This window comes from Antennarius striatus, chromosome 19, assembly GCF_040054535.1.
Source record: "Antennarius striatus isolate MH-2024 chromosome 19, ASM4005453v1, whole genome shotgun sequence".
In the NCBI taxonomy this organism is placed as follows: domain Eukaryota; kingdom Metazoa; phylum Chordata; class Actinopteri; order Lophiiformes; family Antennariidae; genus Antennarius; species Antennarius striatus.
This window is the reverse complement of record NC_090794.1, coordinates 14747826-14773859: the sequence shown is the minus strand read 5'-3', so window position 1 is coordinate 14773859 and position 26034 is coordinate 14747826. Positions and strand designations below refer to the sequence as shown.

The 26034-nt window shown below is 40.7% G+C and overlaps 2 protein-coding genes and 1 long non-coding RNA gene across 6 annotated transcripts in view; 1 reads left to right on the top strand and 2 right to left on the bottom strand.

Moving 5' to 3' along the window:
• Nucleotides 1–2228: 2228 nt before the first annotated feature.
• Nucleotides 2229–13999, bottom strand: LOC137613103 (uncharacterized). Its single transcript, XR_011038910.1, has 3 exons — nt 13907–13999; nt 2372–2415; nt 2229–2291 (listed from the first exon to the last, which is right to left on the bottom strand). It is a non-coding gene; the product is annotated as an uncharacterized lncRNA (long non-coding RNA).
• Nucleotides 14000–14700: 701 nt separating this feature from the next.
• Nucleotides 14701–22668, top strand: LOC137613900 (N-lysine methyltransferase SMYD2-B-like). 3 transcript variants are annotated; one of them, XM_068343370.1, is made up of 13 exons: nt 14857–14984; nt 15921–16327; nt 16457–16520; nt 17609–17719; nt 17814–17874; nt 18622–18746; nt 19054–19121; nt 19812–19914; nt 20512–20622; nt 20737–20857; nt 21028–21202; nt 22146–22254; nt 22559–22668. In XM_068343370.1, the coding sequence occupies exons 4-13, from the start codon at nt 17624–17626 to the stop codon at nt 22637–22639; spliced, it is 1050 nt and encodes a 349-aa protein (XP_068199471.1). In that variant the 5' UTR covers nt 14857–14984; nt 15921–16327; nt 16457–16520; nt 17609–17623; the 3' UTR covers nt 22640–22668. The 3 variants fall into 3 exon arrangements, with proteins under 3 accessions (XP_068199470.1, XP_068199472.1, XP_068199471.1); XM_068343369.1 differs by lacking the exon at nt 15921–16327 and having other exon boundaries at nt 14701–14984; XM_068343371.1 differs by lacking the exon at nt 15921–16327 and having other exon boundaries at nt 14841–14965.
• A 463-nt stretch (nt 22669–23131) lies between these two features.
• The window catches only part of LOC137613102 (tyrosine-protein phosphatase non-receptor type 14-like), a 37045-nt gene continuing 34142 nt past the window's right edge, over nt 23132–26034 (bottom strand). For both annotated transcript variants that reach the window (XM_068341970.1, XM_068341971.1), the window contains exons 17-20: nt 25826–25954; nt 25451–25685; nt 25184–25347; nt 23132–25012 (exon numbers count right to left, since the gene is read on the bottom strand). In XM_068341970.1, the coding sequence (XP_068198071.1) occupies nt 24884–25012; nt 25184–25347; nt 25451–25685; nt 25826–25954 (657 nt within the window). In that variant the 3' untranslated portion in view covers nt 23132–24883. The remainder of the gene's footprint in view (nt 25013–25183; nt 25348–25450; nt 25686–25825; nt 25955–26034) is intronic.

Genomic DNA, 26034 nt, shown 5'->3' with positions numbered 1-26034 from the left:
ATGATTATACAATCTAGCACATCATCCATCATAAACAGAGAGATTAAATGAATAGACTGAGGCTGTGTGTATAGTAACACCACACTCCAAAATTATTTAAAGTCTTGAACCACAATGTGGTGTAAAGACTCTAAGATGATTTAAGGAAGAGGAGACAACTTTAGGTGGAATGGAAAATCAGAAGGCAGTCAAGAAGATGAGGACCTGATAGCGACTTGGTATCATTAGCCTTCCTGTTAAAAGTGAAGGGCACAAGAGGAAAAGTGAGAGTGATGGCGAGACAGGGGGAATTTACCAAAGCAGCTCAGGAGGACCCTCATTACGATATTAAACAAGATTTAATAAGTGAGAGTGATTTGATGAGGTGATTATCCTGACCCATTAATCAAGCAAGCTTCTGGCCACGCTGTAATATGGCCCATCTTTCCCCCTCTACCAAAGCCTCTTTAGACGCTGAGCTCCTTACTGCTCTAACACCGCTTCAGAAACAACACCAGGCCCCAAAAAAAGGCATATTATGTCTCATCTCTCAAGCCTGCGGGTATTTTCAATGTTCACTTATCCCTTCAGCTCCCTGTCTGCTCTTTTGGTGCATCTGGTAAATTGAACTCCTTAACATCTGGGTCAGAAAGTAAAGTCTTATCAGAGGGAGCTAAGAGTGATATCTGGCAATGATAACGAAAAAGCATCTGTTGGCTTTAAGGCTTTTGGTTTGAGAACAGAAGGAAGTTGTGCGGATTTCACTGGATTGCAGGTTTTTTTGCTTTTTTTTTTTAGAGATGTAGGGTAAGTGTGCGTGTTTGTGTGTTTGTACTCACTGAATGAAGGAATGCTTCTCAGGGAAATAAGGTAGGAGCATCAGCGTACACAATCAGGTTAAAACAGAGCAGTAAAACTGGCAGTAAGTGCAAACCAGACTCTCTAGGGGTGAAATTAGGTTTGTGTAGAGTAAAACCAGCCTAAGAGGTGGATGCTGAGCAGGATTAAAGATTGCCATCTGTAATTTCATTTGAAGATTATGCAAAAATAAAATTCTTCAGCACCTTTAATTTAGAGCACCTTTGTCTTCTTAAGCATGCTTAGCTGTATGTTCAGGGTCTTTATGCATGAATCCCAGTTGTTGCTTCTGTAGGTAAGCAACAGCTCAAAGACTTAATGTTCTTCAATCATCATCGACAGACAGACTTACCAATAATCAGTGGCTTGTCCTTTTGTCCCCTCATGTTTGTGCATGATATGGTTGGATAATGATTGCATTTCCCATGTACACTGACTGTCCTTTACTAAATATGTCTTTCTTTTCATCTGTGTCACAGATTTTTAGAAGTCTCTCATCCCACTGTCTTTGATACTGGCACTTAAACCATCGCATTAGCAGCAATGCTATGTCATGTCTTGGAACTTGTCAGGCACCCATTATTGGGAGCTTTGGAGTCGCTGAGGTCCTCTGTGACATTCCGTGTTATATTGGCCTGAGGCAAGGCACAAGTTGGGATGTTGTGTAACAGAGTCTGTTGACATCTTGGTTTCCTGTTAGGTGTTTCTTCTTAGTGCTTGGAGTGTTGTTTTTGTATTTATCTCTTTAAGTACAGCTTACTATGCATTGTTTAGGTTTGACACTGAACAAAGAAACCGTCTGAACATTGCGATTGTCACCAGTCATTGATGCTTGTACTAATATTTGTATTTCAGTGATACCTTCCTACAAATACAGACATAGCTGTAGAAAAATGTATACCCTCAATGCCCACAAAGTTCTTTGTGTATTACATTGAGATAATCCTTACATCCACATAATGGCAATTAAAGGTAAAAACTTTTAAAACTGCTTTCTCTTTTTTTTTTTTACTTCCTTCTTGTTTCTGCACACTTTTTTCATGTCTTGCATGAATTATGGCAAATCTTTCCGTAACTATATCTGGAATTACAGCAGTGCTCCCACAATATTATTCTACGGAACCCATTGTAAAAAGTTTGTGGGATAAAGTGTATAGCATTTACAGAAACCATGTACCTCTAAAATTTACATCATGCATGTTGGACACATTGACTGAACAAGTCCAGTGTAGCACAGTCAGGATAAACATATTTATAAGATCATGTATTATGGGTGATGATATAATTAGAGCAATTGAATCAAAAAAACAAGGAGCTAAACAAAACTCCCAGAGTAGCACAGAATAGGAAATAGAAAGACATCCCACTCTGCCCCCACCCAAAACCATTTTAAAAGCTCAAGTGGAAGAAGATTACCTTAAAGCAGGCGTGGGACTTTTTTCTGGGAACTGTTCCTGTATATTAATACAATAAGCACAGAAAATATAATACAAGAATTTATCAATGTAATCCTGAGAGATGAGGCTGAACCAACCTGGAAAATAATCCCAAGGAGAAGGGCCCTGGGTCGTCTGTCATCTGGAACACACACATTTATGGAGACACAATCAAATGCACTGTCTTCTTCTCTGCAAATAATCTCATTTGATCTTCAAAGGGACGTTTTCTGTTCTTTACTATAATGTCTCTACAAACACCAAGGGTCAAGAGGTTAACTGATGGTTTAATCTATCAATGAGAGGTCAGCTAGTTACATTCATGTCACATCTTTGACATGATACTCCATCATTATTGGACAGTGGAATGGTTATATAATGGCTGAGATTTTATTATGCTCAAGATGAATTTACCTCATTTAATGCCCTTGTTTGCTCTTTAACAATAGAAAAATTATCTGTTTTTTTTATCATGTTGGACTCATTTCTTTCATTTTATCTTTGCAACAAATTCATGCTTTATTGTGGCATTGATTGGATCTTAAATCTGCCTATTTGCTTTATCTCCGAATTCATTTTATTCCCTTTTTATCGTTTTTTTTTTTTTCAATTTATTATGGTTTTAAATTTTGCCACATTGAAAGCACTTTGGACTGCCTCCACGTTTGAAAGGTTCAAATTCACTTGCCTTTATAATAAAACAGGTAATAATGATAAAGCAAATAAAGCACTTTAACTGTCATTGAGGAACACCTCGAGGGAAGAAAGTAAGGGTTTACTTGAAGGACAGCTAATAAATTTGGTGGCTGACACTGGATGTAAGACAATTTTGCTTCAGCGAGTGACTCTCTTTTTTTTCTCTCTCTCTCTCTCTCTCTCTCTCTCTCTCTCTCTCTCTCTCTCTCTCCGTGTATCTCAGCAGCATAATTTGAGTAAATGACAGGGGAACATCTGCTGTGCATAAGAGAGAGGCCAACACTTTAACATGCAGATGTCTCTCTCCATCTGCATTAATTCAATAATTACCACAATGGAGGGAGGGGGGGGAAATCTTTTTTATAGCTTAAGACAATGTTATTTGTGCCAATTGGTTTGGGGAGGGCAAACGAGGCGAGCGTGTGTGTGTGCCTGTGTGTGTGTGTGTGTGTGTGTGTGTGTGTGTGTGTGTGTGTGTGTGTGTGTGTGTGTGTGTGTGTGTGTGTTTGTAGGTATGTGTGCGTGTGGTGCTGGAGGTCTGTGCGAGGAGGGGTAGATTATTACACCATTTAGCCAGAGCAAGCTGTCACATTGCAGAGAATCACACTAATTCCATTGTGCCCTTGGTGAGTCACTGACTCCAAGTGACCGGTAATGTTTCAATGCCGCTACTTGGTCACCAAACAACCAACCTGCATCAAACCGGGCGTGTGTGTGTGTGTGTGTGTGTGTGTGTGTGTGTGTGTGTGTGTGTGTGTGTGTGTGTGTGTGTGTGTGTCAGGGAAGCATATTTTAATGTCTGTGAGCATGGAAGTGTAAGCTTGTACATCATAATGGACTGATTAATCGGCCAGATTATCAGGAATTAAAAATAATCGGCTGTGGTTGGTCAACACTCCTCTAAAAGTTTCCCTTAACCATGATCATTTGTTGTGAAATGTTAATTTTGGCATCCATGTTGCACCGAAGCAAACAAACATGTTTCATTCTTGTGAACGTGTGTCTGAAAACTCAGGACTGACAGGCCAAAGTGTCCACAAATATGAAGGCTCTGAACGAGGAGGGTAATTTATTTATTCACACACAGAACCCGTCTGGCCGTTAGATGTCAGTCTACCCTCGATAGCTTTTCATTATCTTGAAGTCGGTTTTACGAGAGGAACTCTAGCAGTGTCACTGCAAGTGTTCATCGTATCAATGTCCGGAAAAGAAAAGTTACAAAGAAGGAAGGAAATTTAATGGGATGGGAGATTTAAAGTGATGGGAAAGTGAGAATGTTTACGCCTAAATAGAGTTTGTCTTCTTTGTAATGATACAGCAGTCCTGGCGTACAATTTACAACAGCACTTTGACACCAAACATGGAGCCAAGTATGCTAATGTAAGCAACTAGGAAAGCAACAGAAAGTCCAAACGCTAGAAGGCTTCATTCAAAATGTGGTTCATTCTCCAAAGTTACAACTAAAATTGCAGCAGTGAAAGTCGGCTTTAATCTGCAAGTGTGTCTGACCAGTCTTACACCACTGTTTCCCAGACTGCTGCTTTGAATGTTAGCCGTTTTGAACGCAATGGAATACAAAATCTGTCGTACAACGTGACAACCAGCAGATACACAATTAAGGGTTGGATTCTCTGAAGTAAAAGGGGGTGAAGGGACATCGGAAGCACCAGAGAATGACATGTTAGGGCTCCAACACAACCACATTAGTCCTTCTGACTTAAAGTTTCAGGTATTTTGGCCTAGGAGAGCATTAGTATTGTTACCGTTGGATTCCACTCAGTCAGTCATCCTCAGATTACCACCGCTGTATCTGCCGCAGCGGATCACGGGGAGCCGTAGCCTATCTTGGCGGCATAGGGTGTGAGACGGGGGCACGACGCCAGTGCATCGCAGAGCCACACACAAAGACATACAACCATGCACACACACTCACTCCTACGGGCAATTTGGACCTGAAGCGAATGCTTTTGGAGGAAGCCAGAGAACCCGGAGAGAATCCATGCAGACACGGGGAGAGCAGGACTTGAATCCGGGTCCGCCGTGTTGTGAGGCGGCGGCGCTAACCACTGCGCCACCGTGCCGCCCTGATTCCACTCATAGAGGCCAAATTACTTCACTGGAAGGTTCTCCAATATCTCATGTTCATCACAGGCATTTAAAAAGCAATCACATAAATCTGATTATAATGCTTTTGTTCAAAGAATAGAATAGAATAGAATAGAATAGAATAGAATAGAATAGAATAGAATAGAATAGAATAGAATAGAATAGAATAGAATTTGAGAACATGTTACAAGTAGTGCTGTCAGGCTATTAAGAAAATTAATCTAATTAATTACAGGATTTGTAATCAATTAATCTATTTAATCACATTTTAATGTCATACCTGCTAAAGGCCCCCCAAATAAAGAATTTGAATTCTAGGACATTACAAAATTGTAGTGCATGACTAATCAATAGAATACACCAAGAAGAGTAGATCTGAAATCCATATTTTTATCGGTTAAGTGTGCTTTATAAATGAAATTCAAAAGAAAAAAGGTCAAGCACATCAGCAAACCAGTTAGGCCAGGTGCATTTCTCAAAAATGTAATACAAATACAGTAAAAAAAAATACATTTCAGAAATAAAATAAGGCTGAGTCACAAATAGGCACATAAGACTCAATCAATATGAATACTAAAGCTGACTCCAATACAGCAGACAACTCCGTGTCCTTGACATGTTTTGCATTTAAATGATACGTTAGGCTGGAGCTGCTACGGTGATATGAAAATTCTCTTTTACAAAAGGTACAAATCACTGCGTTTTTGTTGATAGTCCCGTCTTTGTTCTTTTAATAAATAAACTTTCCGCCCAAAGATCCGATTGGGCTTGCCTCGCTCTCCTGTGTCGTGTCCATCTCTGTTGTCAGTCAACCTGGTTTTGACTAGTGGCGCAGGTATGAAGGGACGTCACTGCAGCCTACGGGTCCCTCAATGGGCCAAATTTAAAATGCTTGTGCATTGAATTGTTTTAATTTTTATAGCGTGTTAATTTGCAGCGTAATTAATTAATGTAATTAACGCGTTAAACTGACAGCCCTAGTTACAAGTATAGTAAAAGTTTCTTGACACTGATAGTCTTCGACCAAAGAGTTTACATGAAGAGAACAGTGATGAAACAAATTAGTACAGTACCTTTGCAGTGGCAGTTTGTGTAACATATTGACATTTGCTCTAAGAAAGACATACTAGTGCACCAATAGTCTGTGAAAGCACAGAACCTCCCAAATAAAAACCTAATACTTTGTTTAGTTGCTCACAGACACACACAAGCAATTGGAGGATGTATCACTGCACTAACACGATTACACAAATAAACACACAACCTGACTTAATACCCCTAAGCATCTGCAGTATGGCCTGTACAGTTACACGGACATGCACCCCTCTGGGCAAGGTGACTCGTATAAATGTGACTCTTCCATTCCTACTAAACAAATAGACAAAGGAAAATGTTAGCAGCCAGCTTCCTTTGATTGCAGTAGTGTTGCTGTAGGAAACAATGCACAGGCACTATTAATAAACCAAGGAGAAAGAGAATTCCTCTTAGAGGAAAGCTCAAAGGAGCCACCAGCCTGGCTATTTACAGCCCAGCTGATTGGATGACTAACTGTACTTTACTTACTGTCTTCTCTGCATCTTGTCTTACTTGAATCCTTTCCTTTCACAAGGTCTCTGACATGCTGACACATACACTACACTGTGCATTAGATACGCAGTGGCACACATTCTGGTGTGACACCTTCTTTGAGGCAGTTTGCTGACTAATTTGCAGTGTACAGATATCAAACTGTAGTAATTGCATGAGGAATGTGTTAGATCCTTTCCAGTATCACGTCCACACACCTGTGACATTTGACCAGTGGTAAATAGCTGGCCAGCAATGCTCATGATGGCCTCTCCTTTCTAAAAGTGCCCAGTTAAAGAGCATCAAATCCTCACTCGCTAAATCCACACAAGCCCAACCTTCATTAGCATAGCTAACAAACTCCCTGAAAGAGCAACAGTGACGGGCGAGAACAATGGCAGTCTATTAAAGGGGGAGTTGCGGGGGTGAGGAGAGGAGACAAGGTATTGTTCTGGTCTTATTTAGCCCTCTGTGTCACCCTGCAACTGTTGTCACTTCTAAGTTTAGCCAGACGGCTGAAGAGGACAGTGAAGGAGGATGGAAGGCAGAAGGAAGAGAGAGAGAGAGATGGAGGACAGGGGGGGCAAGAGGAGATGGTGTGAGGAAGAGGGGATGATGAAGCCTGGATAAAGCATATTAGTTTCCATTATCAGCCCAAATGTTTTAAATCTGCTTTTCTTCAGTGAACAAAGCATTGACGGTGGTGTTGCTCCTTTACCATTGATGTGATCAAACCTCTTAAACAGCTTGTCTCTTTTTAGAGCTCCAACTACAGGTTGCTGGTAATTACACAGAGACAATTCTAATCCCCACATCTCAGTAGTGATGTTTTCAACAGTTGTCAGACCAACAGTCTAGAACTCTAAATCATGTGTAAATTTATTTTTCAAATCCACACACAGCTGAGAAACTGAAACCAGCAAATTCATAGTATGAAAAATCATTACAGCAATTATTCACTTTTTTTTGCGACTTGTAAAAATGACAAAACACAATTTACATCTGGGGTACTTGAAGTGCCCAGATTCAAAGGTGAGAAGTTCATGTGACACTTCTCATCCTCCCAAAGGCCCGATCAGGTCTACCAGACTGTCAGCTCTGCACAATTCTCTAACTTTACTAAGATTCTCAACTTAACTAAGCGATCTTCGAGAGGTTTAGTTATTATTTAAAGAGTCGCAGATCGCTTAAGATGAATTCAAGTCCTACAAAGTTTTCAGGTTACGTGTGACGTCACCAAAAAGTGATAGATTCTCACTAAACATTTGTCTTGTGATCCCCTACTCCTCATTTTCCTGCTGAGTTGGTTAAAAAAAGAACACTTGCAAATGGAAAAACACAACTATTTAAAAGATGTGAAAGCCAACTTGTCTACAAAGAGATGACCTAAGGAGCCAAAAGAAGAGATGATGCAAGACCTAAGGAGATGGAAAGATGCAGACAGATTAGCCCAGCTGTCTGATCATAAAGCAGCCGAGGGGTGAGGCGCTAAGCCCTCCAGTGAAAGCAGAGCTTACTTGGCTGACACAGGGCAGTGGACCCTACTCAACCCACAGTGGTCTACAGCAAAGGACCTGAGCCAAAGCAAAGACACATGGATAAACATTGAGAGATGAGGCTCCACGCCTGCAAGCCCCATAGTGAAGACAGCCCAACAAGCAAACAGTCAAGCAGACAGTGTGTACCCCCCAGCCGGGAGGGGAGACAGGAGGGTTAAGGCTTAAGGCTTGGCTCCCTAACAGGCCGACAAGGGACAAGCTGAGACATTAGACACTGTCTCAGTCACTGAGTTCATCACACACAATGTGGTTTTATTGTAAAGGAGCTTTCTCAAGCACCACTCATCCCAACATCTTCCCACTTAACAACGATCACATAGGGCATGAGAGGATGTGAGCAGAGCCACTGACAGAAGCTCAACCCTCTCTCCACACGCTACTCCTAAAGTTTAGTTTATAATCAATTTGTTTATATTATTTGATTACATATATCTACATTCTCAGGATTATTACATTATTTACTCGAATGATGTAGCAGTTAATTTACCAAAACTAAATAGTAATATCTTGTCTTATTAATATTTGAATAGTTTAGTCAATCATTTAGATGTCATCTAGTTTTCACATCACTGCTGTGTTATGGTATTAATAACTAGGCAGCGCTCCGACAGCCTCTGCCAAGGCAGCTCAGTTTCTCCATTATGTCACTGCATCTAAAAGCAACGATCTCGTGACAGTTTGAGCCTCCTTTGGTTTTTTTGAATGAGAAAACCAATACAAAGAATCGGCATTATTATTAGTTTGATATGTTGGTGCAGATCCAGGCCATGGTGAACCTTGAAAGATGAATCTGCAGCAAACAGAAGTCTAGTTGCTTCAGAATCAACTTTCAACTATTAGCTTGATAGGAATTCAAGATAAATGACATTTCATTAATGGCTGCTGTCTTTGGGACCTACAGTAGGTCGGTAACTTGTGAAGATGCATCAGCGCAAGCTAAAAATACAACTGCTTGGTGGACGTAATAAAAATAGACCCTAATAGTCTCATGCCTGATCATAAAATCACTGGGCCTCTAATTTTAAAGGGTTGCTGTGACATGTAGATAAATCACTGTATGTCACAGGAGCCCTGTCTGAGATGGAGAATCACAATTTGGACTGAACAACTAAAATGTTTATATGTGATTTACAGATATCATCCACCATAAGATTAATTGTTGCATTGCAAACACTGAACAGTTACACACGCAGCAAGAGAGATCAGAGACATTCTGTGGACATGTTGCAGACACAGACACAATCTAAGTCTAAAGTCTTCAAGATTTGAGTTCAGAATAAAGAAATAAAGGAGGGTATTAGCACCCCATTCACTAAACACAGTCCAGAATTATCAGTGTCTTTGTCCCACAAACACCATCCCCTTCCCCAGCCATGGCCTGCCAATGACCCCTAGTTAGCGCAGTGGGCTGGGAATGGCACGTGATGACAAGGTCATGAGCACGAACTGAGGAGGCCTCTGTTCACCACCATCACAAGAATGAGAGCAGTTCAGGTCTTTGACCACATTGGACTTCACACACAACCCTCGTCTGCGACCTTGTGGCAGAGACACATTAGCAGCTGCCGTTTTACAAGGTCTTCACTGTTCTCCTGGAGTGTGTTTGGCCATATGTAGGTTATAGGCAAAGTGCTGTCTAAGGGTGTAAAATGTAGTTTGATCCCAGAATGAATACAAGGTGAGGAGGACTTGGAATGATTTAGGAAAGAGTGTAAGGCTGTTGGTACGTAGTGGAAGTAGTCAATAGCAGGATGTGGAGGCAGAGCAGATGAAAGCAGCCGACAGGTCACAACATAGAGCACATCAACGGTTAAGAGATAGTAAGAACCAAAGCAGGTGCGGTCAGACAGGTGGAGCCACAGATGGGTGGGGGTATGCTGCTGAGGGTAATATGTACTGTGGGGCGTTGTCATATTTATTTAGTAATTCAGAAAATCAAGATTTTATTATTCCTGAATTAATTTTTACAGCAGTTATTTAAAAAATAGAGGAAATTCAAAATCACAAAATTATTTAAAATTGAATGTTATGTCTTATGTCTCTGACATTCGTTTGCACAGAGCAGTCACCAACACGTTTGTCTGTTTGGTTTATAGAATTAAAAAAGAAAAGTGAAAACTGTTCTTGTTCTTAACGCGTAACATAATGTTGGGATTTGTCTTGATGATCTACTTTGTCCAATCAACAGACTAAACCCAGAAAACATTCATTTACAAACACAAAGAAAGGTGATTTTTTTTAAATGTCAGCGACTGGTGCTGTTACATGAATCAGTTGAATGATAATAAATGAAACAGTAATTAATTGGTTGTTAAAATTAGCTGCTGACTGACGGGTGGAGGAAAGTGTCAGGTGTGATGTGTGATAGAAGAGTTTCATCTAAAATAAAAGGAAAGGTGTACAAAACTGTGTTGAGACCAGCGATGTTGTTTGGTCTAGAGACAGTGTCACTGAAGAAAAGACAGGAGGCAGAGCTGGAGGTAGCAGAGATGAAGATGCTGAGGTTCTCTTTGGGAGTGACCAGGAAGGATAGGATCAGGAATGAGTACATCAGAGGGACAGCACATGTTAGAGGTTTTGGAGATAAAGTCAGAGAGGCCAGACTGAGATGGTTTGGACATGTCCAGAGGAGAGATGCTGAATATATTGGTAGAAGGATGCTGAGTTTTTAACTGCCAGGCAGGAGGCCTACTGGTTCTATACAGTTTATATAGATAAAACCAGTATACAGTCTACATAGACTGTATACAACCAGTATAAAGTGTATATACTGTATACAACCAGTATACAGTCTATAAAGACTGTATACTGGTTGTACATAGTCTATGTAGATTGTATGCTGGTTGTATACAGCCTATATTGACAGGTGACATACTGACAGGTGGTTACTTGGGCATTTGTATTCGTGGGTTCAAGTCCCACTCCTGGCTGTTGTGAATTTGACAGGCATTGCATTGTACACTTTTAGAAAGTTGTTGGTTCAAGGCTCAGATCCCTCCCTTCTATGTTCTGATGTACCCTTAGAGGCATTCGGAACGTGAATTGATCGCCAGGTGCTCCTCTGGGAGGAGAGTAAATGCAGAGGGAACTCTCCAATGGGTTGGATAGGGAACCAGTCATGTATTAGACGTTTCTATCCAGGTGAACTCAAACTTGTCCTTATCTATTGAGATGAAGCCGGCTATTATTTCACAGTCAGTGGTTTTCAGTAACTGACTAGTTTGTTTAGCTCTGGATACAAAAAGCATCAGATGCAGGTATTGGAGGCATTTCAGTCAGACTTGTTATCAGTACCTTAGTACTGATGGCCAGCCTATTTTGTAATTGTGTGTTACATTAAATTTGAGTTTTTAAGACTAAAAGAAGGCCTAAACTTATCTCTCAGACTAAACAGGTCAAACAGAATGAAACTAGTTAATACCTCCGTCCCGTCTCTTTTCTGTCCTGTCTCTTATTTTGTTGATTTTCCCTAACAGGGTTTCCTTGAGAACTAAATCTACTTAGGATTTATTGTTTCTTATTATTTCTCGTCATTGGAAATTATAATCCTTTCACCTAATCCCCCGCTCCCTCCCTCTTTTTCAGATCATATTCATCAAGATCATCCCCTCTGACAAAGTAAGAAATCAGCACAGTGGGGAGGTCTAAAGAGAATGTGTACTGAAACGGGGTTTCTTCCTAATCAAATCAGGTTCCTCTGATGTAATCAAGACGAGACGCCAAAGACGACGACATAATCTCTCAGGGACATGCCTGCCTTGCTTGCACATTATTAAAAAATGAAGAGGAACAAATCTTTAGATTGAAAGACTGGAAAAATGGAATTATAATAAATCGGGTGAAACTGGGGCAAGGTTGGATAAAGCCTTCAGATACAGATGAGGGGCAAATCTTCACAATGGTTTGGTGTGTGTGTGTGTGTGTGTGTGTGTGTGTGTGTGTGTGTGTGTGTGTGTGTGTGTGTGTGTGTGTGTGTGTGTGTGTGTGTGTGTGTGTGTGTGTGTGGTGTGATGTTTGCATGGTTGCTTATGAAATTTTTCAATTTGCTCAAGATCAAGTCCCTGACCTGACTCTCTCTCCCTACCTCTGTGTAATCCGTGTGTGTGAGGTGGAAGAGGACTGAGTTCCATCACGGCTGGGCTTCAGTTCTATATGGGTGCACTTACACTCGGTGCCCACAAGATGGCACACTATGACCAGGTGGGACTCTGGATGTTCTGGTTTGATGTCTATCAGTGAAGCCCTGCATGCTCATGACAGTTTAATAAAAGAACAGAGGTCACTGCTTCAATACCCAGCTTCAGCTAACTGATCAATAATCCTACACCTACATGAAGAATGACAGCAGGTTCAGTGTACAATCAAGTCATTCTGAATATTCACCACTAGATGGCCTTATTGAGCAGAGAAAGTACAGACTATACCTTGAGGGGAGCGCAATTTTTACTATGCCGTTTTCTGCTTGTTTGTGTGTTTGTTTCTGTTTTAAACTTTTTTAAAAAAGTATGTGAATAAAATATATGTCTGTCTCTGACCTATTTTTGTCACCTCTCAACTGTCTGCCCTTAAGGTTTCTTTTTGAAAATCTACGCTCAAAGTTACTGAGTGCCTATTTTAATACTACATAACAAACAAAGGACTTATCTTCAGTAATTCAAAATGAATATTTTTTCTTCAGCGCTGAGCATCTTGTCGATGTAAAGGTAAACGGTGCAGAGCGTAAGCAAACCAGACAGACTACCAGGTGAATACAGAACACTGATATCAGATCAACTCCATCTATTCTACAGCACAAATGAGTCATCCGCGTACCTGACAGGGTGGAAGAGGTCGATATTTGTGACTCACATTTTTAACTTGACACCTAGATTGTCATGGTAACGGGTAGTTGGACATCCACGTCATACCCTTGAATAGTTTGATAACCCACACAAAACTACAGTATATAAAAGTTAAACTAGGTATAACACCCTCACCAGTGTTCACCAGTCAGTAAAGTCAAAATGAACTAGGTCTGTATTTGAAATACATAATTAAACAAAAGGCTCGGTGGCATTTTTTATTTTTTTATGATCAATGGGGACTTAAAAAAACAAAATTTATCATCAGTTATGGAGCGCACCATGACAGATGAAGTGACGCAATTGTAGACATCAGGGTGAATCCATATCAGTCCCTTTATATAAACATACAGCAAGGGACAACATAAGGAGCCGACACTATAAAATTAATTTATCAGGATATCATCTAAACTCGTGTCATCATCATCAGATACTGAGGACGCGTTCCCCGTGAACCCACCTGGGGGGTAATTATCATCCGATGTACGTGGAGGATGAGAGTTTGGACATCTAGCGACTCATCCCAGTCCTGCTACCGATGCTAACGCGCTAGCCCGTCAATGGGATCTTCCATATTATGTTAGCATTGAGCTAACCGCCATTTGTTACTAATGGACTGTGTGGAGTTCATAACAACTGTAGTTTATATTAATATGTCTTGTATTTACAAGTGTATAAGGATCAGGGTCTGATATGCTGTTTTTGCTTTTGATATTGTTTACTTTTGCGAGTGCCATAATCACGTCATAATCTGGTCAAAAAAACATTTATACAATATCTCCAGTAGCTCCAGATATGAATTAACTATCCACTAAACTTTGGGAATTCAGAATAAATAATATGAGTTGTCTGAAAATGATCTTACCTTCAAATCTCTTTGGAAATCATCCGGACGCTCATGACAGATTCTCTGATCTTTGGTCATTTTGGACCCTTTTATCCTTTTTTACAATTTCTTTCCAAGCTTTCCAGAAGGTATTTTGAGAAAAGATAGGTTCCTATCTTTGTCTCTAAATGCTGTGGTGTTGGAACAACCATTCACCTCACAGGTAACCATGACTTTATCAGGTTTATTAGCTTCAGTGATCTCACTGTGTTCTAATGGCTGCCCTGATTCTGGTGTCACCGATGACGTAAATGACCCCACGTGACCACTGGAAACGGAAGCTGCTGCAGCGCAGATTTTAAGGTTTCCTGACCACAGGGATGATGTCAGACATCTTTTAATAAAAATTCACTTTTTCATAATGCTAAACAGAATATATGTCACTTAAAAATGATTTTACTTTCCCTTTAATGAGTGACATCTGCTGAGTGGATGGACCGGCCTTATTACCGTTTCCTGTTGCCAGCCTGTTGTTCAGACACACCTGCGTTAGGGGGCGCTGTTTGACTCATTAAAGGAAACTAATGGAACAATGGCGTAACAAACAAATAAAAAGTATTTGTGACGCGCCAAATATTATTATTCAGGATCATAATTATATTAAGTAAAATGAGGTGATTATTTTCTATTGTTTTGATATTTGTAAAGTTACCCACAAACACCTCATCAGTTATTTGAGCTTTATAACAAATAATGTCTAACAAGAAAAGTTTAGCATTTTTTTTATTATTGTTGTTGTTGTTTTTAACAACAGGTGGCATCATTTCGTCCCCCTGAGCGCCAGTGAGGACTATTATTGGGTGGTATGACGCCCCCCACACACTTGCAGCCGGGATGCCACATCCCACTTCTCGGTGGGTGAACTTCATTCTGGAGGCAGAGGCACAATGACGGCCAGCATCCAGGGCATCGAGAGGTTTGACAGTCCGGGAAAAGGTCGAGGTCTCCGGGTTACCAGAGCGTTCAAAGCCGGGGAGCTGCTGTTTTCCTGCCAGGCGTACTCCTACGTGTTGTCGGTCCAGGAGAGAGGGTTCTACTGTGAGTGCTGCTTCACCAGGTACATGATCGATCACCCCCCTCTGGGGCAATTAAAGAGTCTGCATCGATCAGGAGTTGCATGTAACCTAATATCATGTGACTCATTTCTTGATGTGAACGTTGTAATCCCTTCAACTGAGAATCAGTTCATCGGTGACTCTTCTCCATAGGGCCCCACTGCCACACACCACGTGCAGTGGGCTGTATGGGACACAAATGGCAGCACATGCATTCTAATTTGGTTATATGATGGTTCATGTGTATCCTGTTTCACACGTCTGTATTCCCTGTCTGGGCCCCCCAATGAATGCAGAACATGAGAAATGGTTCTGTAACATGAATGGCATCATCGATAACCACCGCCTTGCCTCACAGCAGTGACAGCAGTTGTTATTGATATAAATGAAAAATATTATATCTATTGAGCTGTCCTGTAGGCTTGTACTAGTTTATTTTATTGAAATAACTGAAAATATAATATGCATGTTTTATACCATCATATCAATATTGTCATTTACAATCATGATCATTTTAATAATGTTCACCTTGAGGGTGTTAAACAATCAGCAATCTTGCAGCAGCACTTCAGATTTTTACAGATTGCTTTAATCATTTGATTTTTTTTGTAATATAAACTTTCACTTGAGTGAAAACAGCGCTTTTATTATTTTTTGATATTATCTTAATTATTTACTTAGAAGCATCTTCAGTTTTTGCATTTGATCAGTTAAATGAGATTAAAGCTGTGAGATCTGGATGCTGTTTTACTATAAGGACTTTGTGTCATATTGATATGAAAGTTAAAGACAAATCAAAATATCTTCTCACATCTGATGATCCATTGTCTTCCCAGTCTGCAGTAGATCCCAGTTGTGGCATTTGTATCCTGGCATCAAAGACCGATATACATAACTTGAATCTCAAATAAAAAAGACTTTGTCCTTGTTAATATCAGGGATTCCCCATATCGATGAGTGCAGCCGGAGCCAGGAAGACAGACTCAGTTCTAGACAACACGTGGTCGCATCACAGAGGATGACACATCTCTGATGGTTAAAGCTGTACCTTACATCAGGTGGTTTGATCCCAGACCCCCTCACCAACCAGCCAGCTGGAGTTAGTGTAACAACAGTAAGCTTATAAAAAAAGATGTATTTGCACCTATAGACTTTACAGGTTCTATGAGGTAGAAAGACAGCTGGTCCCTCATAAGGTCAGCTCTATTAATACCACAGAATGTTTTAAAGCTCTTCATTGCTATCAGTTACGACAGGCCACCACCAACGGCTGCTTCTCCACTCAGACTAATGCAGCAAGATGTTGAACTGTCAGGTGGACTCCATGGCAACCAGATACGCTGTGGTAGATACTCACCTATCCTCTGACCCCATGTCTGTTGTTTGGTGTTGTTTGCCATGTGCCTAGGGAACCAAATCATACAAAGCAGAGTGCGGCTCTTTCAGTGAAAACATTGTTTGCTATCGTTTGTAGGAAACAGAGTTTGGCGAGATGTGGGAAGTGCAAGAAAGCCTTCTACTGCAATGTGAAGTGTCAGGTAGGAAACAGTCGGGGGTGACGGAATAAATGGATGAATGATAATGACCACAGTGTAAGATCATGTGGGATGTGTGTGTGGGAGCATGAAGAGATTCACCTCGTTATGTTTGTACTGCTGAGGCTGATAATAAATGCTTATTTTATTACTTATTTTACACCAATAATTCTGATTCCTCATGTAAAAATATCTCAACAGTGCAACAATTGATTTATTTTGACATTTTTTATTTTGCATGTTATTTTGAATGTATTTTTATTTGAAGTAACTCCACTGGTGCTGCATTTAATAATGTATGACAGTGTAGTAGTTAAGAGGTAAACTAAAAACGATCCTGATTGATGACTCACAATCATCTTTTTGGACTCCTCAGGTCTGGTTTACATGACAATGTTTTTTTTACTTTTGCTTTTTTCTTGTACATACCAACATGCAGAAATTACATCAAGAGCTATAGTATGCATAATAGGACAGTAGCTGTTGGTCTGAATTTTTAAAATCAACACCACAGAAAAAAATCACAGTGCTGGTTCAGTAAATGTAGAACAGAAGAGGGTTAATAAACTCCAAAGAATCTGCTGTACGAGCAAAACCAGACAGTCTGGTATTGTTTTGAAGTTGTTCTGTCTACAGTCTGCTGTGTGATCCTTGACTTCCTCAGGTCAAACTGGTGGGAAGAACAGATATTATGATAAGATGTTGGAGACATCTTGACAGACTAAGCAGTCCATTTGCTTCTGATTTAACCAGTTTACCATGACCTGATGAATTGAGTGTTTTTTTAATGTGTGTGTTTGTGTTAACGGTCCCTAAGAGAAGTATTAGCTGGTGACAGCTGAGGATGTACATGGTATGTATTCCACTGTACTACTTACGTTACTGTCAGGATGAGACAAAAGAAACCCTCGCTACCCTTGCTCAATTAGGATGAGCTGAATCAGAATGTGGAGTCAGTTTGACAGTTTGAGGGTATGTCACTATTTCTTTAGCTTGTGGCGTAGCTGAGATGCTCAGATGCTTAGAGGTGGATGCTCACATGTAATGAGTCGGATCTGCCTTAAAATATTCTGCATCGTGTGTGTGCATAGAAAGCGGACTGGGCCATGCACAAGCTGGAGTGCTCAGCAATGACTGTTTTTGGAGAGAAATGGTGCCCGTCAGAGACGTCCCGCCTGGTGGCTAGGATCCTTGCCAAGAAGGTTGGACCCTTAATAAACAAATAAGTGTCCATTTGGAGCATCTGGAACATACTGTGGTTCATGTAAGTCATTTTTATACTTGTTTTTTTTATAGAAATCACAGAAAGAACGTTGCTCCTCTGAGAGGATCCTGCAAATTGGAGAGATGGAATCACGTGAGTCGTTGGTCTTATAACACAAAGGTATAAAATACTAGCCAGTAGTCATGTAACATTGTTGACAGACTATGATTAATTATCCAGGGCTCATGTGATCATAATAATAATGTGTGCTGTTACTAATAGACTGATGAGGAGTCTGGTGAAATGCTAGATGTGCTCTCAGTGTGTCGCTGCGTCTTCGGGGGGGGGTTCCTTTTCACTTGAAACACTGAGCCTGGGTGAGCGTCTCGCGTACAAGAATAAATTCACTGTAGCTTCAAGGGTCAAGGAGCAAACACACACACACACATATACACACACACATACGCACACGCACAAACCATGACGAAGGGATCACACGGTAACACTGTGTTCCTACCTTCACACAGTGAGAGCGATGAAGACAGGAAAGATGTTTAGATGAACAGACTTTTCATAACTATGTGTGTCTCCTGTTTTTAGAAATAATTTGTTAAATCCCCATAAAATCAAGCATAAACTGAGTATTTTACTCAAAGTAAATCAACATCAACTAGCAGCAACCTTTTGCAAGTTTACCCACCTGGTCAGATGTCTCACACATGACGACATGCCTCCTTCATTTTGGCAAAAGTTGTGTACCCAGGGTGATCCAGAATGTCCTGCCTTGTCTTATTTTTAGTATGGCGTGCACTTCACCTAGTTTTATATCAAATGAAATCACAGTCTGGAATAAATACTGCTGCTGTTGGTGAATACGATCTTCTAATCTTCCCCCAACAGACGTGGACGACATAGATAATGAGAAACGGGAAACGCATGAGGCAGATGTTGCCGGACTACATCGGTTTTACTCCAAGCACTTGGATCTGCCTGACCATAAAGACCAGCTCACACTCTTTTCCCAGGTACACACACACACACACACACACACACACACACACACACACACACACACACACACACACACACACACACACACACACACACACACACACACACACACACACACACACACACACACACACACACTTTTTCTTGTCCTTGTCAGGTAAGCTTAGATTTGTGCCGCTAATACCAACAATTTGCATGTCCTTGAAAGTCTCGTGGAAAGAGGACGTACTAAAGTGGGATATGATGTAAAATGGGTTAAAATTGTATAAGTATGTGCTTGAACTGATTTGTGCCCTTGTCCTCTCTCCTTTTAAATAACAGGTTGCCTGTAATGGTTTCACTGTGGAGGATGACGAACTGTCCCATCTGGGTACAGCCATCTACCCAGAGTAAGAGGAGACCTCACAGGATTGGACCAGCGCTCTGCACAGAGCCAACAACTACAATATATTGCATAGAGTTGCTGCTTCTTGGCTCTCAACATCTTTCTTTCTATGTTTCTACTATTGGCCTCTTGGTATATGTGTTAGTTTCTTCATTTTATTTTGGGATTTCAAATATTTGCTGATTCCAGTCATTGTTTTACAAAGGAAAACCCCTACCCACACAAATAAATGAAAGAATGAAGGAACACATGATGATTTAGAGCCATTGGCAAATGCCATTATTACAATCCACAGTGTTTTAAAGGGTTGTATTCAGAGCAGCATGACACCAAAGACCAAAGAGGTGAGACGGTCAGTTCCCTGCCAGGCAGCTTCATTTTCCAGTTGGTCATTTGGTAGTAAAACCGTCTCCCTGCTGAGGTCGAGGCCGTTAACTTTAAACTGGCCGTGTGAAAATGTGTTTGCCTGCTCAGCTTGTTTTTAAGCTGTTTCTAGTCTGCAATCCACGTAATAGGAAGGCCACTAACGTGTTTCACTCAACTACACATGTGCACACATTAGAGGAGTTGAATGTGCCACCGTGGAATAAAGCTAATACACTCCCAGCAGAAATTATTTCCACTGTGGGTTCTATTTTATTGTAATAAAGAGTTGGATTTTTATTCTTGTCTCTCCTGTTCTGTCCCTCTACAGTGTGGCTCTAATAAACCACAGCTGTCTCCCCAGCGTCATCGTCACGTACAACGGGACGGCGGCTGACGTCCGGGCGGTGCAGGACATGAAGCCTGGAGACGAAGTGAGTGTAGATGACAGCTGCCTTTCAGAGGGGGCTGCCTCTTGTTCAGTGTGTTTTTTCCTGTGTGTGTGCGTACATGCATGTGTGTGTGTGTTAGATGAGCCTTTCTTTCCTTTCATGAATGAATGAATTATGAGCTATGAGCTAAGTTTCATTTCAATTGAGTTTTGTAAAACTTTTACTTTAAAGGAATAGTTCCTCATCTTATTCATTAAGAGAAAGTACATTCCATTCTCATGTTTCTACATTAAATACATATTTTGATGATTAACTGATCACACATCCTGTAAAGGTAAAAAGAATCAGAATGAGACCGATAATTAAAAGCAGATCATGATTTTTCTAAATTAAATTCCAGTAATCAGACAACAGCTAATGACAGTAAATCACCGATAGCATCACATTAGCCATCCAGTTGCCCATGATTCATCAACAGTGTGTGAAGATAGAAACTAGTGTGTGTGATCTGATGGAGACAGGCAGCAACCAAATAAAAAGATGTGTGTTATTTCTGTTTTAACCATGACAGTAGAGAGATGAAGGAAGGCGTTCATTTTTCCGGTTTCTCATTCGCCATGTTGGTTTTTCACTCTCCAGCTACTCATCAGCTACATAGACCTCCTCTACCCAACAGAAGACCGCAACAGCAGGCTGAGAGAGTCCTACTACTTCACCTGTGGTTGCCAGGAATGCAAAAGCAAGTCCATGGTGAGAGAAAAAAAATTGAGTGATGTGCATAATTTTGGTTGAGGAAGAGAATCGTTATGTGATATAAATTTAGAAACTGGTCTTCCTGCTCATGGTTCCTGTCTTCACTTCAAGGACAAGATAAAGTTGAAACTACGAAAGAAGAGTGACCCCGCCGAGCCCCAGGTCGTTAACAGCATGCTGCGCTATGCCAAGAAAACTATCAGAGAGTTTCGAGCTCTCAAACACATAAAAAATATCCTTTACTGTTACGAAACTGCACCAACATTGATGGAGTGCCGTGAAAACTTTTGGTTGATTAATGTCAGAGTCAAAGTCATTCATCTTCAGGAAGGTAAACATGTGATAACACCATCAGAGGCCTTGGACGCTTCTTGTGTTGATGCATCCTTGACTGATCTGCACCCCCTAGTGAGCTGATGGAGATGTGCGAGCAGAGCCTGGAGGAAATGGGAGCCGTGTTCGACGACTCCAACGTGTACATGCTCCACATGATGTATCAGGCCATGGGGATTTATCTGTACATGCAAGATTCAGAGGGAGCCGTCAGATACGGGGAGAAGATCGTTCGACACTACAGGTGCTGAGAGAGGCTGAACCCTGAAAACACACGTCTGTCTGCTGTCGTCATGTGTTTCAGTCTGTAGGTCAGATGATGGAGCCCAGCTTTACCAGCTGCTGCTCGTAGTTTGTATTATGATAAATGTAGTTTCCAGTATTCTGGGAGTAGACTTTTTTACTGTAAACTAAAAGTCAAGAAGGATTTCTGTTTCTCCACTGATTTGACTTCTTTTTGACCCCATTTTGCAAGTTTGTCGCTTTCACAGATGTTTAATGATCAATCACTGGTTCAGCCATTTTCCAAAAACTTCTGCAGACAGATATTTCAAAAATGCTTTGGTGCTTTAACTTGAACATTGAAGGCGGTCAACAACACCTAAAGCACTATCTAGAATATTTTTACCATCCACTTTTTTTGTGATGACTGTAGAAGAAAATAAGGCAGTCAGAGACTGCAACATCCCGCGACACCCTGATTTCAAAATTCTACCCTGACCTACTTTCAAGATAGTCTCAGAAATGAATGCTTGACATGTACCTAGAAATATATAAAAGTGAAAATTTGACCTTGACCTAGTTTTTCAAGGTCAAGGTTTTGATCTAGTTTTCCTCCCCTTGCTTCCCTGAATATAACGCCTTTTGGTCTTTCTGTCTTATCTGGTTCCTGAGATATGTGCAAAAAAATTTACGAAACTTAAAATTTGACCTTGATCTAGTTTTCTCAAGGTCAAGGTCAACATCTAATTTTCATCCCCTTTGCCACCCAAGTAATGTGCTTTTTGTTTCATCTTTCTATCTTCAACGTTTGCAAAGATATTTGGTGGACGGAAACACTGACATTTACAATACATCACTGCTTCGTGGGATGTAAAGATTCTTGTGTTGTTGCTCGGCTTCATCATGTTCATCTTCATCATTTGCCTGTAAGTGGGATCGTTGTGTGTGTGATCTCGTTCCTTCAGTAAGCTGTATCCACCCCACTCTCTGAATGTGTCCTCCCTGCTCCTGAAGCTGGGCAGGTTGTACATCGAGCTGGACAGACGCTCAGTCGGCATCGAGGCGCTCAAGAAGGTAGAAACCAAACAGAAACAAAACACTTTTAACCACAGAACAATGGTGCAATGCAAACTGTTCCATTCTTGTAAAGATTTAAAATAGTAGATTTGTAAAAATTAAACAAACTAGATAGAATAGAAATAGAGGGGTTGCATGTGATTACCCTTGAGTGTAAGAAATGGATGATATGTTTCAGTATCAAACAGTTTTCAGTATGAATGGTGGACACATCAGTTGAAAGCAGAAAGAAGCGAACACAGAAATCATGTTTGTTCTTGAATGATGTAAAGTATCGACTTGTGTTGGTGTGTTTTCACAGGCTGAGGCCATAATGGAGGTGACTCACGGGAAGAATCACTTCTCCCTGGTCAAGCTGCGTGAGGAGATGAAAACAAAGTGAGGAGAAATAAAAGGAGTGGTGGAACAGACTGATCCTGTGCACATTCATTTGGTCAAGAGCTTTATGGAAATGAATGGACTTTTGTTTTTATAGAAATAATTATTTTGTTTTTTTGCATTTGGAAAAGAATGTGAATTATTTTAAAATATTGTGTTTCATTCGTTTTGTTTGGTTCGACCTGTGAGCTGCACACTGTCACTCATCACAGCAGAGTTCTTTATCTGTGTGTGTGTGTGTGTGTGTGTGTGTGTGTGTGTGTGTGTGTGTGTGTGTGTGTGTGTGTGTGTGAGTGTTTGGGTGGGGGAGGTGGGGGGTTCACAGTGACAAAACAAAATCATTCATTCATGACGGCTGCCTCACCACAGGGGCTTATTAAATATACACAACTTGCATTCCATCTGAATAGAGGGTGGGAATAAAACCACTTTACTTCCTGGTAGCATCAGCAGCTGAAGGAAAATGATCCAACTTAACACATTGGTGGCCACAGTCTTAAAGAAAATAAGGCTTTATTCCAATATAAGCAAGTAAGACAGCTTCATACATGACAGGGGAGAGTAAAACAAAAGACTTCAAGCACTGGAAATACATATACAAACATATGTACACATACTTTGAAAGATATTTGGGAGTTTTTGCCAAAAAAAAGAGAAGGGAAATATTTAAATATAAACAAACAGTGGAATGCTGTGGGAGGAAATACTGTCACGAAAAGACAAGAAGTGCAAAAAAACACTTAAAAGTCAGAAAGCTTATACTTGAGAATATATACATTGAAATATAAAAACACATGCATAGTTTATTATGTTGCTGTATTTTTAATGTACCAAGTTAAAAACTATAAAAAGCTTGTAGAAATCTTTTCTCTCATGCCCGTTATGTACAAAGTTACTCTGGACATGGTTGGCTTTTCAGGAAGATTCAGAAAAAAAATAAAGTTTATTTAAGCAACATGGAAAAAGGAAATTCTTCAGAGAGAATCCAGGAATGTGGCAGCATAGCAATCTTTAGGATTTGGATCAGATTAGCAAGGATGGCTGCCTTTATTTGGCAAAGTCATTGAGTCACATTTATATCATCCTTCAAAAATAAACCATCCACATCCCCCTGCTGAACCGTTAACGCTGAACTTACATTTGGGTAAATTATCTGAAATGCTGAAGTTCAACATAACAAACTACCAAATTCAGATACAAAGATTTTATCTTTGGAGGTTTAACAAAAAAATGATTTTAATTTATGAAGCCACCCAGAACTGACTGGTGTCAGATAGGCAGCTTCCCATTGTTTCATCTTTAAGGCACATTCATGCAGAATATATTATAATCTACATAAAGACATAAGTATCAGCAGTGAAACCACATTCATACATGATGTCACTGGACAAAGGTCTTTTAGAATTTTCAGATACTCCTTGGTCAGAAATGAGACACATTTGAATGACTTGAAGGGGAATGATCATTTCAACATTGATATGGAAAAATTTCTCTCTGAAAAATGCAGTAAAAATTAATACAAAACATAACAAAAGGAGAAAGGAGGATCAACCTGTTTGTCAGTGATCAGCCCTTCAAAATAAAGGCAACCTTGATGACAACTTTGATAGAAATAAATAAAGACATTAGTTCCAATGCTGAAGTTAATATCACTGTATTAATCGACACTCTTAAAATAAAGGAACATTTTAGAACAGTGATTGAACAATACTTTTGTTTGGCAAACTTTCAAAGGAGAAAAGATAGAGATAATACTGCTGCCACCTACTGCTCATGAAAAACACTGCCATGTCTAATGGCTGAAGAAGGAATGAGAAATGTAGCAGGCAATCTATCCAACCTCTGGTCTGGTTTCTCACCGATTTTAAGAAATCCCAAGAACACACAGGGACACTTTCGCAACGAAAGACAAATCAAGCTGCTTATTCACCTGACCTGCATGGAAGAAATCCACAAACATGCTTTCTTCAAAGTCTGAGGAAAACCCAAGAGTAGAAAGAAGAATCTGAATATACTGTATACACGCTTGTGAATTTCTATACCAGTATATGCAAATCTTATCCTCTCTTGAGTTGAGTTTGTTTAAAAAAAATCCAATAGAATTTCCATTAAAGCAAACTCAACATGAATCGCTGTATCTGCTTCCAACCAGCTCACGTGTGATCAGTTGATCATTTGTCGTGCAGTCCCCATGCTAATCTGAAGTACTGATGTTGTTATCGTGATGGTGCCGTTCTGGATCCCGCGTTCAGATGAGACGGGAGTTCTTGAGAAACTGGATGAGAACCTGGTAGACAAACTTGTACTGGGAGATGGTCTGCACCATCAGCATCCTCTGCTGCCTCAGCCCTGACAGCATGGTGGGAACATCCACTGGCTGGAGGAGAGACACAGAAGTAGATTCCAGTTACATGAAAAGTTCAAGAACCTGCCTCTTCCCCTATTTGAACATTTTTATTTTGTGTGTCTGGAGTATTTATTAAGTAAAATAAAAAACAGATCTAGATGTTTGTAAACCAAACAGTTCTTAATGTACTTGTGATCCCACCTCATTGTGCTCCAGGCAGCTGATCATGAGCTCAGTGAGGATGACCACGCCGGTGCGACCCACCCCAGCGCTGCAGTGCACCACCACAGGAGGATTGAGGCTCTTTGACGTGTCCAGCATGGAGTTAGTGTGTCTCCTCACTGACTGGATCTCTTCTAGATAGGCTACAGAGAGAAAATCACAAAACCTTACCTTCACAATTCCTTTTCATTCAGGAACCAGACCTGTTCTATTTTAACACTGGGGGGTAAACATGGTTCCACTCACAGAGGAATCCCTGGACGTATTCAGGACAGCCCTGCTCAGGCCAGTCGGTGTACTGCAGGTGCCACACCGTCCTCTCCTGACCAGACAGCAGGTGCTTCACCTTTAACCCCGTTGTGGCATAGCAGCCTGAATCTGTTCGGAATTTGGTGGTCACTTTAAACTTTCCATGAGTGGCAGAGTTGTGTTTGGAGCCTAGTTTGGGCCAATAGCGGTGACTCTTGGATCTGCCGCCCTCCTGATTGGGGAGTGACAAGGGAAAGGAAAAAGAGAAGGAGATGAAGGTATATGGATGTACACTTTGGGAGGCAAACACACACATTGTTCACTGTGGTACATGCCATATTCATGCATATGTTCATCTGTATATGCTCGTACCTCCTCCGCAGTAACCATGGCGATTACATTGACACCTTGTTCCCAAACCATCTGCCAGAAGTCTGCACAGGTGTTGGCTAGTGGGCCTTGGGTGGCGATGTAGTGCCACTCCTCCCCTCTGATTATCACCTGGGAAACCACACACACACACACACACACACACACACACACACACACACACACACACACACACACACACACACACACAC

Bases quoted from the DNA above. Each gene is read 5' to 3' on its own strand.
- LOC137613900 (XM_068343369.1), top strand. From the start codon at position 14,815: ATGACGGCCAGCATCCAGGGCATCGAGAGGTTTGACAGTCCGGGAAAA. The intron at 17,720-17,813 runs GTTGGACCCTTA...TTTTTTTTATAG, and splicing joins CTAGGATCCTTGCCAAGAAG to AAATCACAGAAAGAACGTTG. The intron at 19,122-19,811 runs GTAAGAGGAGAC...GTCCCTCTACAG, and splicing joins GGTACAGCCATCTACCCAGA to TGTGGCTCTAATAAACCACA.